Source organism: Bos mutus, chromosome 14 (assembly GCF_027580195.1).
Source record: "Bos mutus isolate GX-2022 chromosome 14, NWIPB_WYAK_1.1, whole genome shotgun sequence".
NCBI lineage: Eukaryota > Metazoa > Chordata > Mammalia > Artiodactyla > Bovidae > Bos > Bos mutus.
The window spans coordinates 12126937-12143871 of record NC_091630.1 but is presented as its reverse complement, the minus strand read 5'-3'; the positions used below and the strand labels follow the sequence as shown (position 1 = coordinate 12143871).

General features: G+C 37.0%; 1 protein-coding gene across 3 annotated transcripts in view; it reads left to right on the top strand.

Moving 5' to 3' along the window:
* Positions 1-16935, top strand: part of RAD54B (RAD54 homolog B) — a 118136-nt gene that overhangs the window by 69405 nt on the left and 31796 nt on the right. For 2 of the 3 annotated variants that reach the window (XM_070382974.1, XM_070382976.1), the window contains 6 exons: positions 974-1168; positions 4463-4744; positions 7820-7894; positions 9003-9165; positions 12348-12573; positions 12833-13040. In XM_070382974.1, the coding sequence (XP_070239075.1) occupies positions 974-1168; positions 4463-4744; positions 7820-7894; positions 9003-9165; positions 12348-12573; positions 12833-13040 (1149 nt within the window). The remainder of the gene's footprint in view (positions 1-973; positions 1169-4462; positions 4745-7819; positions 7895-9002; positions 9166-12347; positions 12574-12832; positions 13041-16935) is intronic. The other variant, XM_070382977.1, reaches the window with a different exon arrangement.

The following is a 16935-nucleotide window of genomic DNA, read 5'->3' as shown; positions in this document are numbered from 1 at the left end:
ACTATCACCCAGACAAGTTCTTCTTTCCTGCTCCTTTCCAGTCAATTTCCCAACTCCAGAGCCAGCAGCCACTTTCTGGTTTCTGTCACCATAAATCAGTTTCATTGCTGAAAAAGTTTCTCTGTTAGACTCTTTGCATATGTTTTTGTAAGGTGATACTGGGAATGTTTTCAAGAAAAGTATAGACTTTCATAAGGAACTTTTAATTTCCTGATCATATACTACTGAATTCTCAGAATCAGTGACCCAGCCTGACAGCTAGCTCCCTAAGCTAGGAGACAAGAATATATTGATGAAATTTTAGTCTGATTGCTGCTTTAATGTCTTCAGTTCAGTTCAGTCGCTCAGTCGTATCTGACTCTTTGCAACCCCATGAATCGCAGCATGCCAGGCCTCCCTGTCCATCACCAACTCCCAGAGTTCACTCAGACTCACGTCCATCAAGTCAGCGATGCCATCCAGCCATCTCATCCTCTGTTGTCCCCTTTTCCTCCTGCCCCCAATCCCTCCCAGCATCAGAGTCTTTTCCAATGAGTCAACTCTTCACATGAGGTGGCCCAAGTACTGGAGTTTCAGCTTCAGCAGTTTTACCTTTGTTCTTATTGAAAAAGCTACAGGTTTTTCTTTTAGAGAACTCTGTGATAATGTATTACTTTTCCTTGATATATCTTGTTACGTGATTTTAGGTATTTTTCCATGGATGCTGAAATTTTATCTTTAATTACTAGAGTTTTAAAATCTTACCAGTGATTATATTTTTCTACTTGTACTAAGTTTGTATGATAAGAAATTTACATTCTGTTTTCGTGGTAATGCTAGAAGCTGGTATTTGAATTTCCCAGTTTATAGCATATATATGAAAAAATACTTAATACAATCCAGTTTACTTGTGCTTTTATTTTGCTGAGTGATTTTATTACTTAAATATTAATGTCATCTATAATAATTGGTTTTTATTTTGTTTATATTCTAGTTCATTCAGCCCCTAAAGAAATAACAGTGTCTAAGGGACAAGAAGAGAAACCTGATAGCCTAGTTAAATATTTCAGTGTTGTTTGGTGTAAAGCTTCAAAGAAAAAACACAAAAAGTGGGAAGGTGATGGTGTTCTTATTGTAAAAGGAAAGTCATTTACATTAAAGGATTTGGAAGGCAAAGACATTGGAAGAGGTATTGTGATATTACCTGATGTTTATGATTTGGTCTAAAGTTAATATATGTATCTGACTACAAAACTGAAATGTAATTGTGTTTTATGAAGGTGTTCTTTGTTGACTTTCATGTATAAATTATCTGATAAACATAAATTTATCTTGTAATAGCAATTCTGACAATCTTATGTATACTCAGTGAGATGAATCTCATCCCATGGTATCGTTTTCATTGAATATAAAATGATTAGCTAGATATATACAGTTATATTGGCATTTTTCTGAGATTAAGCAGTTTTTCTTTGTGTGTTTTTCATCTTTTTTCTTTTTTTCCAGAATGCTGAGTGATTAAAAGTTAAAAAAGATGTGGGTATTAGGAATAGAATGATATCTAACTTCAATGATACCTAATAAATATTTGAAAATAGCAAGGCGATAATAGCTAGAGATAACTTAGATTAATGCATCTAAATTGGAGGTAACTGTTATTTCCATTATAAAACGTTGCCAGCATGATTTATTTGCATAAGTTAGCCCACAAAATCAGAGTATGTAAAGTTATCATGGTGTTTTTATATTGTCTCTTAAATTACTCTTCAATTCTGAGTGTGGCCCATAATTATAAAGTCTGTTCTACATGTTGAAAATAACATAGTTTGTAGTTTCAATAACTATGCTAGGAGTAAGCATTCAAAGAGGGTTATAGTTTGTAGTTTAGTAGGGACAGGGCAATGTAATTGATAATTAGGAAGCACTAAGATAATTGTTTCAATGAGAATGTTTGCTAAGTACAATAGGAACATATATAGAAGGACCATGTAAATCAGCCTACGAGGCTAAGGGAAAGCTTCAAAGGAGTTATTGTTTAAGGTAATATGTGAGGGATGAGTAATTTTGTAGGGAATGAGAAAGGGGCATAGCATATGTACAGGTATAGGCAAGAGTGAATTAAAACTACTTCAGTGTTTCAGGAATATAGTATGCGAAGGGCAGTGACAGAGGGGCATGAGTTGAGGCTGAATGGAATTATCTGCAATAGAATTTTTTATTATGAAAATATTGAATACCATATATCCAATATTATGCTTAGTATTTAGAGAAATTAAAAAGAAAATTAGCAATACACATTCCATGTTAGTTAAGGTGTTAGTAGCTCAGTTGTGTCTGACTCTTTGCAACCCCCTGGACTATAGCCCACCAGGCTCCTCTGTCCATGGAATTCTCCAGGCAAGAATACTAGAGTGGGTTGCCATTCTCTTTTCTAGCGGATCTTCCTGACCCAGGGATTGAACTCAGGTCTCTTGCACTGCAGGCAGATTCCTTACCATCTGAGCTACCAAGGATTGAGGCTAAATTTTTTTGAGAACTTGTTTATACTTAATTAGTGAAATTATATTCTAAAGCCCCCTAGCAAGGAAAAAATTACCAAAATTACCCTGGAATATCTGTTACCCATAACTATAGTATATATGGTTTTGAGTATGTGTAGTTTGGATTAATAATAAAATGATCTCTCAGTTCCAAGTAGTGGAAAAAAGTAGAATCACCTCTATACAAGTAGAATCACCTCCGGTGCTTTTAAAAAATGCCAGTGCTTAGGCCTTGATCTCTGAGGCTGTGATTATTTGGTCTGGATGATGGGGAGAGGGACTGAACATCCATATAGTTTAGGTTTCTGGATGACTCTCATATCCAGCAGGAGTTGAAAATCACTGGTTTAAAAAATTAATTTATTGGCTTTCAAAGTGTAAGCTTTCAAATATAAGACTTGGTTGCTTAATTATAATGTTAATAATATATCAACCTGGAGTTAATCTTGCAAGTTATCACCTATTATACAAGCAGTTTTTCTTTTAAATAATTTAGATATTCAGCATTTAAATATTATTACTATAAGGATAAACACTCCTAAGAAACCTGAAGGCTGGAATGCTGAAATTGCTAATAGCTTATGATAATATAGTCAGATTCAGTTGATTTTTATTCCACATACCCAGCAAAGAACAAGTGTGGGAAACAAAGTTCAGGAGTTTAAAGAAAGTCTTCTGGAGATGTAGAGATGTTTGAGACAGTCATCACTAGGGAGCAAAGTGAAACGAGAGATTTTGGAGTTGCAGGGCCTCTTGAAGGTGCCTCAAAGTTAAATTTATTCTTATCTCCCATTTTCATGTAATTAGTGGTAATTGGATTAATAGAGTTAGATTCAGTATGAAGATAAAACAGTTATCTTCATTAATATGGAGAGGTCAGGACTGCTGTTGAATTGAAATAGCTTGGGAAATGGAGGGCTGGGTCTTTTAGCATTTAGGAACACCAGCCAAATAACTATTTGGCTTCATCTTAGAGCTTTATCATTAGTAACTGAAAAATGTATATTACGTAGTTCCCAGTTGTCAGAGATTGTAATTATTAGCCCAGTGTTAATAGGGAATTGTAGCAATTTTCCAGCTAGTTTAAAAGGGTCATGTAATGTTATCTAAATTATGATGATCTTTTATTTTTTGTTTTTAGAAACTTTAAAGTTTTTGGTATACACAGTTTTGCCCCTCACAGTGGCACAAAAATCATGCATTTAATGTTCCAAGCAGAGGAGTATAAAATTCCCTCACTCTATCTGATTAATGAGTTCATTTTAAGCAGACCGTGATAACTTACTCATATTTATATTGCATCAACACCTTATACGTGGCAGCACCTAATAAATGTCTGTTGAATTAATAATAATTCAAACAAGTGTGGTATTATAAAATATCCTGCTTTTTATTCAAGAGCGAGAACTTGGACTATCCGTAGCGTCTGTGACAAATGCAGTTTTACTATGCTATCGAAGGTGGACGAGTACAGTACTAGTTCTGTTAGAAACTGCTTCTATTGCGAGTTCTTCACATTTGCACTTGTTTCTAAGTGGAAATAGAGCTGCCCTGGCATTTGTCTAGATTGTTCACAAGAAAGGAGGGTCCATACATAGCCTACCAAAACCCTTCTTCGCTTGATTTTCTATAGACAGCAGATGGCAAAACCATGAATACAGTAGACTGTATTTTAAGTAATTAAAAAAAAGCCTTGGGTCTCTAAACCTTACCTAATTTTTATAACTATATAATTATTTATTCCTTTTGATTTTTGCATGTGTGTATTTTTACTAAGAGGATAAATTATATTTTTGTTCTGGCTAGTGGGTTATTATATGAGGCTATTTGCATTCAAAGTAGTTTTCATTCTGTACAGTTATAAGAAGAAACTCTGGTTTTACTAATTACGTCATCTTAGAGTGTCAATAAATTAAATTAATTTTTTCCTTCTTAATTTAAAGGCACTGGATATAAACTGAAAGAGCTTGAAAAGATTGAAGAGGGTCAAACAATGATGGTTGGTGGAAAAGAAATAGAAGTCATGGGTATCATCTCTCCAGATGATTTCAGCAGTGGAAGATGTTTTCAGTTTGGAGGAGGATGTTCTGCTATCTTAAGTTCTTCTCAAGCTGCCAAGAAGTGTTTCTCTAACCCTTTCAAAAGTGTCTGTAAACTCAGTTCAAAGGAAAATAAACAGAACAGTTTCCAAAGTTGCAAACCACGCCATGACCCATATGCGCCAAGTAAGATTTAAAAGCTTAATTTGAGTTTTCTGTTTTTACTGTCTAAAGATATTTTGGTATGTGAATTTAAAGTTGAAATTTTGTTTTAACACTTTCAGGTAGAAGTATGTATCATTTTTCAGATATATAGTCTGACATAAGGGATAATGTTGAAGTTGAATAATAATATAGTTTGAGAAGTATTTTCATAAATAAATGTTCAATTGCAAGAGTATATTAACCAAAATACATGTGTTGAAGGAAAATTGTGCAAATTATAGATGTATAAACACATACATGTGTATGATTTCAACAAAACCTTATTGCTTTTGTAGGGAGAAAAATTAGTAAATTTATAAATTAGGAATATTTTTGAACTTCCATTTTGAAGATTGTATGCTTTGATCACAAGTATTAGTAATTAGTGACTTGCTGCTGCTACTAAGTCGCTTCAGTCGTGTCCAACTCTGTGCGACCCCAGAGACGGCAGCCCACCAGGCTCCCCCATCCCTGGGATTCTCCAGGCAAGAATACTGGAGTGGGTTGCCATTTCCTTCTCCAATGCATGAAAGTGAAAAGTGAAAGTGAAGTCGCTCAGTCGCGTCCGACTCTTAGCGACCCCATGGACTGCAGCCTACCAGGTTTCACCATCCATGGGATTTTCCAGGGAAGAGTACTGGAGTGGGGTGCCATTGCCTTCTCCCAATTAGTGACTTAATTGAGTATTAGAATATTGAAAGGTGAAGAATACTGAAAGGTGAGATTTCATGTAAAGAATTCAAATTTTATTCATGAGAATCCAGTCAAGTTAATTTTCACATTAATGAATTTAATTTAAAAATTGCATCAAAAATAAAACCTAGTCTGTTTATGACTTTTTAAGATTTGATTGCTCAGTCAACAAGTATTTCTTGTGTGCCTTTTATACATTGGGCCCAGAGGTAAAACTGTCATTACAGAGCTTCTCATTTGGTGACGTGACAGACATAAAATTTGAATTATATTAAGTCTGTGATTCATTTTGCCTGAAATAGTGTGTACAGGGTGAGTTAATGATTGATGTTCGTCTTTTTCCACGTGGCAGTAAGAATGGCAGTGTATGTGCTCAGTTGTGTCCGTCTCTTTGTGACCCCATGGAGTGCAGCCTGCCAGGCTCCTCTGTCCATGAAATTGTCAGGGCAAGAACACTGGAGCAGGTTGCCATTTCCTTCCCCAGGGGATCTTCCCAACCTAGGGTTCGAATTGTCCTCTCTTGCATCTGCTGCATTGGCAGGTGGATTCTTTACCACTGTGCCATCTGGGAAGTTCTTTCCATGTGGATATCCAGTTAATTCAGCATTTGTTTGAAAAGACTTATTCTTATTGAATTTGTTTTGTTATATAGAAGTTGGAGAATAGAGTAAGCTTTTCTCATAATGGTAGTAAAAATACTGAAATAATTATAAAAATAACTCTTAAAATAGCTATAAATAGAAGTGTTAAGGGCTTCCCAGGTGGCTCTGGTGGTAAAGAATCTACCTGCCAATACAGAAGACATAAGAGACACAGGTTCATCCCCTGGGTTGGGAAGATCCCCTGGAGGAGGGCATGGCGACCTACTCCAGTTTTCTTGCCCGGAGAATCCCGTGGACAGAGGAACCTGGCGGGCTACAGTGCATAGGGTCACAAAGAGTCAGACATAACTGAAGGGGCTTAGAATGCACGCATGCTTGCAAAAAGTATTAAAATAACTATTTTCCCCTCTTGCCATTTTGGGGACAGAATTTTTGAAATAAAAGGACCTTTTAGATAATTTAGACCAATCCCTTCACTTTGCATTTGAGGAAACTGAGTACCAGAAGAATGAACTGACTTGCTTAAAGTAGGTATTGTCATAATTTGTATTAAAACCCCCAAATTAAAAACTCCTTGCTTTATTCTAGCTCATTTGAGACTTAATTGAAATTTAGAGAGTGGGAGTTTCTGCTTCTGATTTTTCTCTTTGTGTGAATATTTTGTCTGTCACACTGGCTCATAAGCCTCCTTCTGTCCTTTATGCTTCTTTCTCTTCACCTTCCTGTTATGTAGTAGAGAGCTGTGGTGAACTGAAAGGAACACTGTGCTTAGTCAAGGGCCTGAGTTAGAGTCCTGCTTTTGCCACTAAACTACTGATTCTTCGACCAGTTGAGGTAGTCACTTACTTCACTATATTTTGCCTCATGTAAAATGTGGGTTTTAATAACTACCATAGAGATTTAGAGTGCCTGGTATATACTGTATACAATAAATATTTGATAACTGAGTGAATGAAAAATTTTATTATGATAATTTGTATATATGTGTACATGAGTGTGTATGTGTGTGTGTGTGTAAGCAAGCCCTTTTTGTAAGTGGTAAATACTTGATTATCCTCTCTCTTTTTAAATCTTGTTAAAGGTAGTTCTAACCTGTAGACTTAAAACTAAAGCAAGAGAGATTTTGTTAACATTAAATGATGCTTCATGATCATGAAGGGCATCTAAAGATTTAAACTGATGTCCTATTGCTGTGGTGCTTTAGGTTTTATTTTTCTCGAAGCTTCGTGCTTTGTTAGATGACTTATGATTCTATGGTCCTTGCTTGAGCTGTGAATCATCTTTACCTCTATTTTCTTTTTAATTCCCTTTGTCCTTTTTAACTAATTTTTTAAAAAGCTTGCTTTCTTTATTTATAGCTTCACTGAGCCTTAGTTGCTGCGTGTGGGCTTTCTGTAGTTGCAGTGAGCAGGGGTTACTCTAGTTGCTGTGCAGGCTTCTCATTGCAGTGGCTTCTCTTGCTTACGCTTGGGCCCTACAACGCACGGGCTTCAGTAGTTGCAGAGCGTTTGCTCAGTTGCTCTGAGGCATGTGAGATCTTCCCAGACCAGGGGCCATACCTGTGTCCCCTGCATTGGCAGGTGGATTCTTAACTGCTGGACCACTAGGGAGATCCTCTTTTTGTTCTTTTTTTTTTTTTTAAAAAAGGAACCATTTCTTGGTTGGAAATCCACAAGACATACTCTCTTCTTTACTACTGGGATATGGAGGAAACTCAGGGGCTGAGTTTTCCGTTTTCACACTCTATTCCCCTACCTGCCAGGAATTCACCTTGAAAATGAGAGTTTCTTTTGGTTGCTCAGAAACCTGGGAAGATCCACAGAAAACCTTCCTCCAGGTAATTACTATCAGTAAACATGACCAGACTCTCATTTCTGTGACTATATATTTCCACACTGAGGGTTATTTATTAAATCCCCTGTGGGTTTTTTTTTTTTTTGGTTGCCCCACACAGCTTGTGAGATGTTAGTTCCTGGACCAGGGTTTGAACCCGTGTCCTTAGCAGTGAAAGCACTGAGTCTTAGTCTCCTGGGACCTGTTGTTTTTTAATCTCCTTTTCTCATCTTTGTTCTCTTTTTTCATATTTTAAAAAATCTATTTTACTTTTTTTAACCATGATGCAGACATACAAATATATCCAAAAAATTACTTTGATGGGTTTATTATCTGATTTCAGATTTATCAATTCATACCAGCTTTCTAGTTACATTTGGTTTTGTTTTTTGAATGATTTTAAATCTTTTAAATTGTATTACCATATTACTAAAGAATTACATTGTTATTTGACGGTTACTCCATGCTGCTTTGTCAAGATTCATGAATTTTACATTTCATGAATGAAGTAATTAATTTTAAGCAAATAATGGTGGTGAAGTCAATGGAAAATTTGTCATTCTTTCTCAGTTCTTCTGATTAATAGGGGTGATAGACATTGTTAGTCGGCATAGGAATTAAAATAAAGGAAGCCTTTATATTAAATTTGGAAAGCCTTTCTAGAATAAGAAGCTATGAGTATTAGTAAAGGCCATCTTGGCAAAATTCCAATCTGTGCTTTCAGTTGGAAATAGTTCTCTTTGCTTTGAATACTGAACTAGTAAGTGTTGTGGCTTGATGAATTCTTTATGAAACAATAGTGAATTTTAGTGGTTTCAAAGCACTTTTGTGCATGAAATTTGGAAAGCTCTTTGCCATTCTTTGCATGAATCTTACATCAATAAAGCATGGGATTTTATTTTTAAAATTTTGTACCTTTGCTTAGCATTGATGTTACTGAATTTCAAAATTATTGTGTTTTAATTTTTTTTTTTTTGAATTTCAAAGTTTTTGATTTTTTTTTGTTGCAAATGACTGCAAACAGTTGTATCTTCTGAGTAATTAGAGCAAGATAATGTAATTACTGACAGAGTGAAATACATTTATAATTATACTTTTCCCTTTCTCTTAAGATTCCCTTGTTATGCTCCGACCAGATAAGAATCACCAGTGGCTGTTCAATAAGAACTGTTTTCCTGTTGTGGATGTAGTGATAGATCCTCACCTCGTATATTACCTTCGACCACATCAGAAAGAAGGGATCACATTCCTTTATGAATGTGTAATGGGAATGAGGTAGGAAAATAATTTGTTTGATCTAATCAGAGCTTTGATTTACCTGTAACATAATGGTTTCTAGGATGAGCCTAATATAGAATGAGTCTCAATGAGTGCAGCATACATTTTAGTTGATAGGAATGGCAAATGGTAATGTGTATGTTTTATTCCACAGGTGGGTTCTTTTTAAAAAAATAATTTTATTTAAAAAAAAATTTGGCTGTGCCTGGTCTTAGTTGAGGCAGGCAGGATTTATAATCTTCATTGCAGCATGCAGGATCTTTTTTTTTAATGCAGCATGCAAACTCTTAGTTGCAGCATGTGGGATCTAGTTCCCTGACCAGGGATTGAACCCAGGCCCCTTGCATTGGAGCCCAGAGTCTTAGCCACAGTGGACCGCCAGGGAAATCTCCACAGGTAGTTCTTGAAGGATACTGTGTGCTAAATATCTTGCTTGGAACTGGACACACAACTTATGAGGATTTTGCAAAAAAGTTTCCTTCTTATCTCACCTCTGTTTACACACACACACAAACACACACACACACACAGGAGTCCCTCTTCCTCTTTTATAATTGAGTTTTCTTAAAGAATTATAGTCAAAATACAGTTGAAGTAGAAGACACACACATAAATTCAAACCAAAGAGGGTTAAAAGAATCAAAGGTCTCTGCTAACATATTAGTACATTTCCTTCCAGGCCTTTTTTGTTGTTTTTGATGCATAGGACCTCGATTTTTACATTGGTCATTGCCACTCAGTATGCCTCAGTTACTAGGAAGCTGGGAATGTAAATTCCTTCAAGTTCTAAAGAACCCCTTGAATGATGCTGCTGCTGCTGCTAAGTCGCTTCAGTCATGTCCGACTCTGTGCAACCCCATAGACGGCAGCCCACCAGGCTCCCCCATCCCTGGGATTCTCCAGGCAAGAACACTGGAGTGGGTTGCCATTTCCTTCTCCAAGGCATGAAAGTGAAAAGTGAAAGTGAAGTCGCTCAGTCGTGTCCGACTCTTAGCGACCCCTGACAAGGGGAAAATTATCTCCTGGAAACTTTCTAGATGCATGTTCTTTCAAATATGCTCTTCTTTTTTGGAGATCTTACTTCAGTTGGCCTGAGAATCATCTTTTATTTCTTTTCTCTCATCTTCTCTATCTAATCACACCTAAGCTTTTGAATATTTTGACTTCCTAAATACCATTTCTAACCTAATTGTTTCTGGCCCTCACTATAGCAGTTCTAGTAACTGGTGTCATAAAATTATATTTTATCTGGACTATTGCAACAGCTTCTAACTTGTGTATCTGTTTCTGATGCTCCTCAGATTCCTTCTACTTATTGCTGCCAGTTTGATATTTCTGGAAACAGTTCTGAACATGGCATTTCCTTGCTTAAAATGATTGCAATTCTCAGAACTTAGAGCAATGTTTCCTAATCTGTGGTATGCACTCCACTTGGGTGGTGTATAGAATTATTTTAGGTGTACATGGACAAACTTTATTTTTTACTTTTAATCATAGCATATTTAGTTAGTGAATAATTGGAAAGAAATAGCATATCAAACTTTTGGTTTCACAAGTAGATTATGCTTAGAAAGAATTTATTTTCTTTTCAAATAAATCTAAGTTAAAAAGTGAGTTGATTTAGAGAAAAATAATAAATAGTAACATATAGTATCACATATATGGCAAAGCAGTGTAGTCATTCTTGGAAGACTGATGTTGGGGAGACACTGACTTACAAGATACAGTCTGAGCTTTCAAGGGCAAGAATCCTTATCTTCTGTCTTCTACCAATCTTGCCAGCTTCCTAACCTTGTATTTCTTTGCTTGGAATTCAGTTCAAGCTCCAGCTGTGCTGATGTGTTAATACTGATTAATGTAGTGAATTCCTGTTTTCCTTTAAAACTCTGCTCAAGGTTCATCTTCTTCAAGGGAAGCCTTTCTGCTCTCTTCGCTATACCTGAATGCTGGATCACTGTTTTCTCTCTGCCACTCACTATATCTCGTTTAGTTGGCATCTTGCAATGGCAAAATATAAAATAATCTAAAGTAATAATAAGGGCTATGCTGCTGCTAAGTCACTTCAGTCGTGTCCGACTCTGAGAGACCCCATAGACGGCAGCCCACTAGGCTCCCCCGTCCCTGGGATTCTCCAGGCAAGAACACTGGAGTGGGTTGCCATTTCCTTCTCCAGTGCATGAAAGTGAAAAGTGAAAGTGAAGTCGCTCAGTCGTTTCCGACTCTTCGAGACCCCATGGACTGCAACCCACCAGGTTCCTCCGTCCATGGGATTTTCCCAGCAAGAGTACTGGAGTGGGGTGCCATTGCCTTCTCCGAATAAGGGCTGTAGTAATCTAAAATAATAATAGTGGCTATAATTCATGTTTGTAATTTTTTCTCTATATTTTAAACTGGAAAACATAAATAAAATTGGTTTTGGTTGTTATTTCTACTAGTAAGAAACAGAATGGATTAACAAACTATACTTATATATTTCCTTAATTCCTTTGGATTTTGTAACTTTTAAAGTGTTTATCTAATACCTGTCAAAGAGCTTTTAAAACTATAAAGTGGTATAAATGCCAGTTACTGATAGTATTCCTTATAATGTTTAATTTTCAATTGCATGAACCAAATAGACTTGTAGGACAAGATTTTTACTAAATTATGTGTATTAGATCAAATAGTGTTTAATTTTTCTTACAGGTCAAGGAGCTATTTTGGTCGAGGACTTCATTTATTGCAAGAAAATCATAAATACAGATCACTAGGTCTTTCTGGTTTATGTTTCATTACATTTTAAAGTGTTTTGATATCTAATACTGAAACTGATAAAAACTGCTCAGCTGTCAGTGATGAGAAGCACAGTTATAGTTAAATTATTTAACTGTAGATATGAAATTGGCATTCATTTCTAGTTTCTAAATATGGAATCATTATAGTAACAGATTTAGATTCAACTGTAATTTCAATTTGTTTTAGTAATTTAGTTGACAGTAAATATATAATGAATATAATTAGCACAGATGCAAAATGTCATAAATCAGCTGAATGAAAAGCTAGAAAATGTGTTTAGTGGGGGCTAGAATTCATCCTAATTACAAAATATCAGCTTCTGGTTTTTGACTAATAGGTGATGATGTTAGAGGCATAAAATATTTTCCTTTTGTAGTTGAAGGAAATATAATTATTTCTAACAGGGTGAATGGCAGATGTGGAGCTATTCTTGCCGATGAAATGGGTTTAGGGAAAACACTGCAATGTATTTCGCTTATCTGGACCCTACAGTGTCAGGGACCCTACGGAGGCAAGCCAATAGTAAAGAAGACACTTATTGTCACACCTGGAAGCTTGGTGAATAATTGGAAGAAAGAATTCCAAAAATGGTTAGGAATCGAAAGGATCAAGATATTTACTGTTGATCAGGTAAGAGACTTTTGAAAATTTAGATTTGGTTATTTACTAAATCTCTAGTTTTTCAAATCAGTGCTGCAGCTTTCACTATCTAGTAGTTTTTCAAGCATATGTAGTTCTCTTTTTTCTGATAGATGGAATATTGCCTTACAATTTAGTTATGAGTTAATATATTCTAATACCTAGATAATAGTTTTCAGGAATATGCTGCTTTTATTTAATTTCACACAATTTTTGCCCATGATTTATTAAAGGTTACCTTTTTTTTTAGGACCACAAAGTAGAAGAATTCACGAAATCTCCATTTTATTCTGTTCTTATCATCAGTTATGAAATGTTACTTCGTTCCCTGGATCAAATTAAGAATGTAAAATTTGATCTTCTAATTTGTGATGAAGGGCATCGTTTGAAGAACAGTACCATTAAGACAACTACAGCCCTCATTAGCCTCTCCTGTGAGAAAAGGATAATTTTAACTGGTCTGTATTTACTTTGGGTGAGATATGATGGAATTTTGCCTAATGAACATGCAGAACTTGTAGTATGATGTTTGACATCCAAAGAATTGATGATATTGAGTGAAATTCATACTAATCAACCTGGGTTAGTTGAGTCTCGGTAGGATTCTGAATTATCAAATTCCTGTGTAATGTTTCCCAGATTTTGGATTCTTTGAGGAATAAACACGATGGTATCATGATAAAGAAAGTAGAAGATGGGGCTAGACTGCTTGAGCTTGGTTTCCAAGTCTGACATTCATTTATAGCTGTGCAACTTTGGGCAAATTATACTTCTCCATACCTCAATTTTCTTATGCGTGAAATAGATTCCTTATGTTTTGAGGGTCAAATGAGTTAATTCATGTAAAGTTCTTGGAAGACCACCCTTATATGATAAGTGTTTAATACAAATATCCTTTATTTTTCCATGTTTGTGCTGAATGCATATGGTTTTTTGCTGGCCAAAGCTTCTAGCCCAGGTTGTCTAGAAAAGTGGGATAGACTATACAATAAATACAAGAATATTTTTCTGCCTTATCCTTTTTAGCTTAAGGCCTAGACTAGAATTAGGCCTGAATGACTCAAAGGAATTATTTTCCCACACCTCATTTTGGTCTTGTGTGGTGCTTTCAACTTACCATTTTGGTAGCAGGAGAAAAAAGTTGTCATTACTAATGTTTACATCCCTTCTGTTTTCTGCTCAAGGCTCCTTTTCCTGATCATCTTTTATCCTTTTAGAAAGGACGGGCAGGGCATGGTTATTTTTCTTGCATCATATCCCACGTCTTTGTCCTTCATGCATGTCAGAGCTCTGCTCTGAAGTTAAAATGAGGGAGAGGGGGTGTGCCCAACAGCTTATTCCTCCAGTATACACCTTCAGGGTAGGAGTGTGCCCTGGAGCAGCAGAGAACCCGCCCCCTGCAGAGGGTGCCCACCTTCAAATAATTTATGGCTATTCGTGTAGAAGGATTGTATTACCATTACCAAATGTGATTTTAAAGACCGTATATACTTTTTAGAAATGATTTGGGGAACTGTTAAATGACCTTTACGTTCTTCATATTTAGTCAAAGTGGATTCTTTATACTTCTTGACTAGCCTTTGATTTTGAAATCCTTGGGGCCAGAAAAGCAATGGAAAAAAAAAAGATTTAGCTGAATTTAGTTATATTGTAGGAAAAGCAAAGCGGAGATTATTTATTTTTACTGCTCAGTGTGGTGTCAATATTGCTTACCTAAATAGTAGTAATAGCTATAGTGTTAAAAAGATTGGCATTCAAGGGGGAAAACAAAGAGTGAGAAATTTAGATTACTTTTGGGTAATAATAATAGAGCAATAAAAAAAAATAGGACTTCCCTGGTGGCACAGTGGATAAGAATTCACCTGCCAACGCAGGGGACACGGGTTTGATCTCTGGTCTGGGAAGATTCCACATGCTGTGCAGCAACTTAGCCCGAGCACCACACCTACTGAGCCCATGCTCTAGAGCCCAAGAGCCACAACTGCCGAAGCCCGGCTAGAGCCTGTGCTCTGCAGTGAAAGAAGCTGTCACAGTGAGAAGCTTGCACAGCATGATGAAGGAGTAGCCCATTTACCACAGCTAGAGAAAGCCACACGTGGCAACCAGACCCAGACCCAGTGCAAAAAAATGGATTCTCTTCTATTTGACAATCAGATAATGTCCTTTAGCAAAAGCGAACAGTTTTACTACTATTCTCAATTATAAGAAAATACCAATTTAACTAGCGTTACAAATTAAATTTTATTTTGTTGTTGCTGTTCAGTCACCCAGTCGTGTCTACTTGTGAGTTGGACAGTTGCATTCAGTGACTCCCATGCTAGTAAGATCATGCTTAAAATCTTGCATGCTAGGTTTCAGCATTATGCGAACCAAGAAATTCCAAATATCCAAGCTGGGTTTAGAAAAGGAAGAGGAACCAGAGATAAAATTGCCAGCATTCGCTGGGTCATAGAGAAAACTAGGGAATTCCAGAAGACATCTACCTCTGTTTCATCCACTACACTAAAGCCTTTGATTGTGTGGATCACAACAAACTGGAAAACTCTTAAAGAGATGGGAATACCAGACCATCTTACCTGTCTCCTGAGAAAGCTGTATGTGGGTCAAGAAGCAACAGTTAGAACCCTGTTTGGAACAACTGATTGGTTCAAGATCCAGAAAGGGGAACCACAGAGCTGTCTGCTGCCACCCTGTTTGTTTAACCTATACGCTGAGCACATCATGAGAAATGCCGGGCTGGATAAGTTACAAGCTGGAATCAAGAAAGGTGGGAGAAACATCAACAACCTCAGATATGCAGATGACACCACCCTTATGGCAGAAAGTGAAGAGGAACTAAAGAGCTTCTTAGTGAAAGAGAAGAGTGAAAAAGTTGGCTTAAAGCTCAACATTCAGAAAACTAAGATCATGGCATCCAGTCCCGTCACTTCATAGCAAGTAGATGGGGAAACAGTGGCAGACTTTATTTTTGGGGGCTCCAAAATCACTGCAGATGGTGATTGCAGCCATGAAATTAAAAGACGCTTACTCCCTGGAAGGAAAGTTATAACCAACCTAGACAGCACATTAAAAAGCATAGACATTACTTTGCCAACAAATGTCCGTCTAGTCAAGGCTGTGGTTTTTCCAGTGGTCATGTATGGCTGTGAGAGTTGGACTATAAAGAAAGCTGAGTGCCGAAGAATTGATGCTTTTGAACTGTGGTGTTGGGGAAGACTCTTGAGAGTCCCTTGAACTGCAAGGAGATCCAACCAGTCCATCCTGAAGGAAATCAGTCCTGAATGTTCATTGGAAGGACAGATGTTGAAGCTGAAACTCCAATACTTTGGCCACCTGATGTGAAGAACTGACTCATTTGAGAAGACCCTGATGCTGAGAAATATTGAGGGCGGGAGGAGAAGGGGACAACAGAGGATGAGATAGATGGTTTGATGGCATCATTGACTCAATGGACATGAGTTTGAGTAAACTCTGGGAGTTGGTGATGGACAGGGAGGCCTGGCGTGCTGCAGTCCATGGGGTCGCAAAGAGTCGAACATGACTGAGTAACTGAACTGAACTGATAATGATTTTTAATTGGGGGAAAGTGGCTTTACAGTGTTGTGCGGTTTCTGCTGTACAACAATGCAAATCAGCTATAATTATACATATATCACCTCCCTCTTGAGCCTCCCTTCCCTCCCTTCATCCTACCCTTCTAAATTGTCACAGAGTGCTAGACTGGGCTTCTTGTGTTACATAGCAACTTCTCACCAGCTATCTGTTTTAGACTTGGTAGTATATATATCGGAGAAGGCAATGGCACCCCACTCCAGTACTCTTGCCTGGAAAATCCCATGATGGAGGAGCCTGGAAGGCCGCAGTCCGTGGGGTCACTGAAGGTTGGACACGACTGAGTGACTTCACTTTCACTTTTCACTTTCATGCATTGGAGAAGGAAATGGCAACGCACTCCAGTGTTCTTGCCTGGAGAATCCCAGGAAGGGGGGCTTCCATCTGTGGGGTTGCACAGAGTCGGACACGATTGAAGTGACTTAGCAGCATTGTATATATATCCATGCTACTTGCTCCATTCTTCTGCTCTCTCTTTACCCCACTGTGACCACACGTCCATTCTCTGTATCTGTTTCTATTCTTTCCCTGAAAATAGGTTCATCAATGCCACTTTTCTAGATTCCATATATATGCATTAATATACAATATCTGTTTTTCTCTTTCTGACTTATTTCACTCTCTATAACAGGCTCTACATTCATTCACCTCACTAGAACTGACTCAGATGTGTTCCTTTTTATGGCTAAGTAATATTCCATTGTATATATGTACCACATTTTTATTCATTCATCTGTTGAT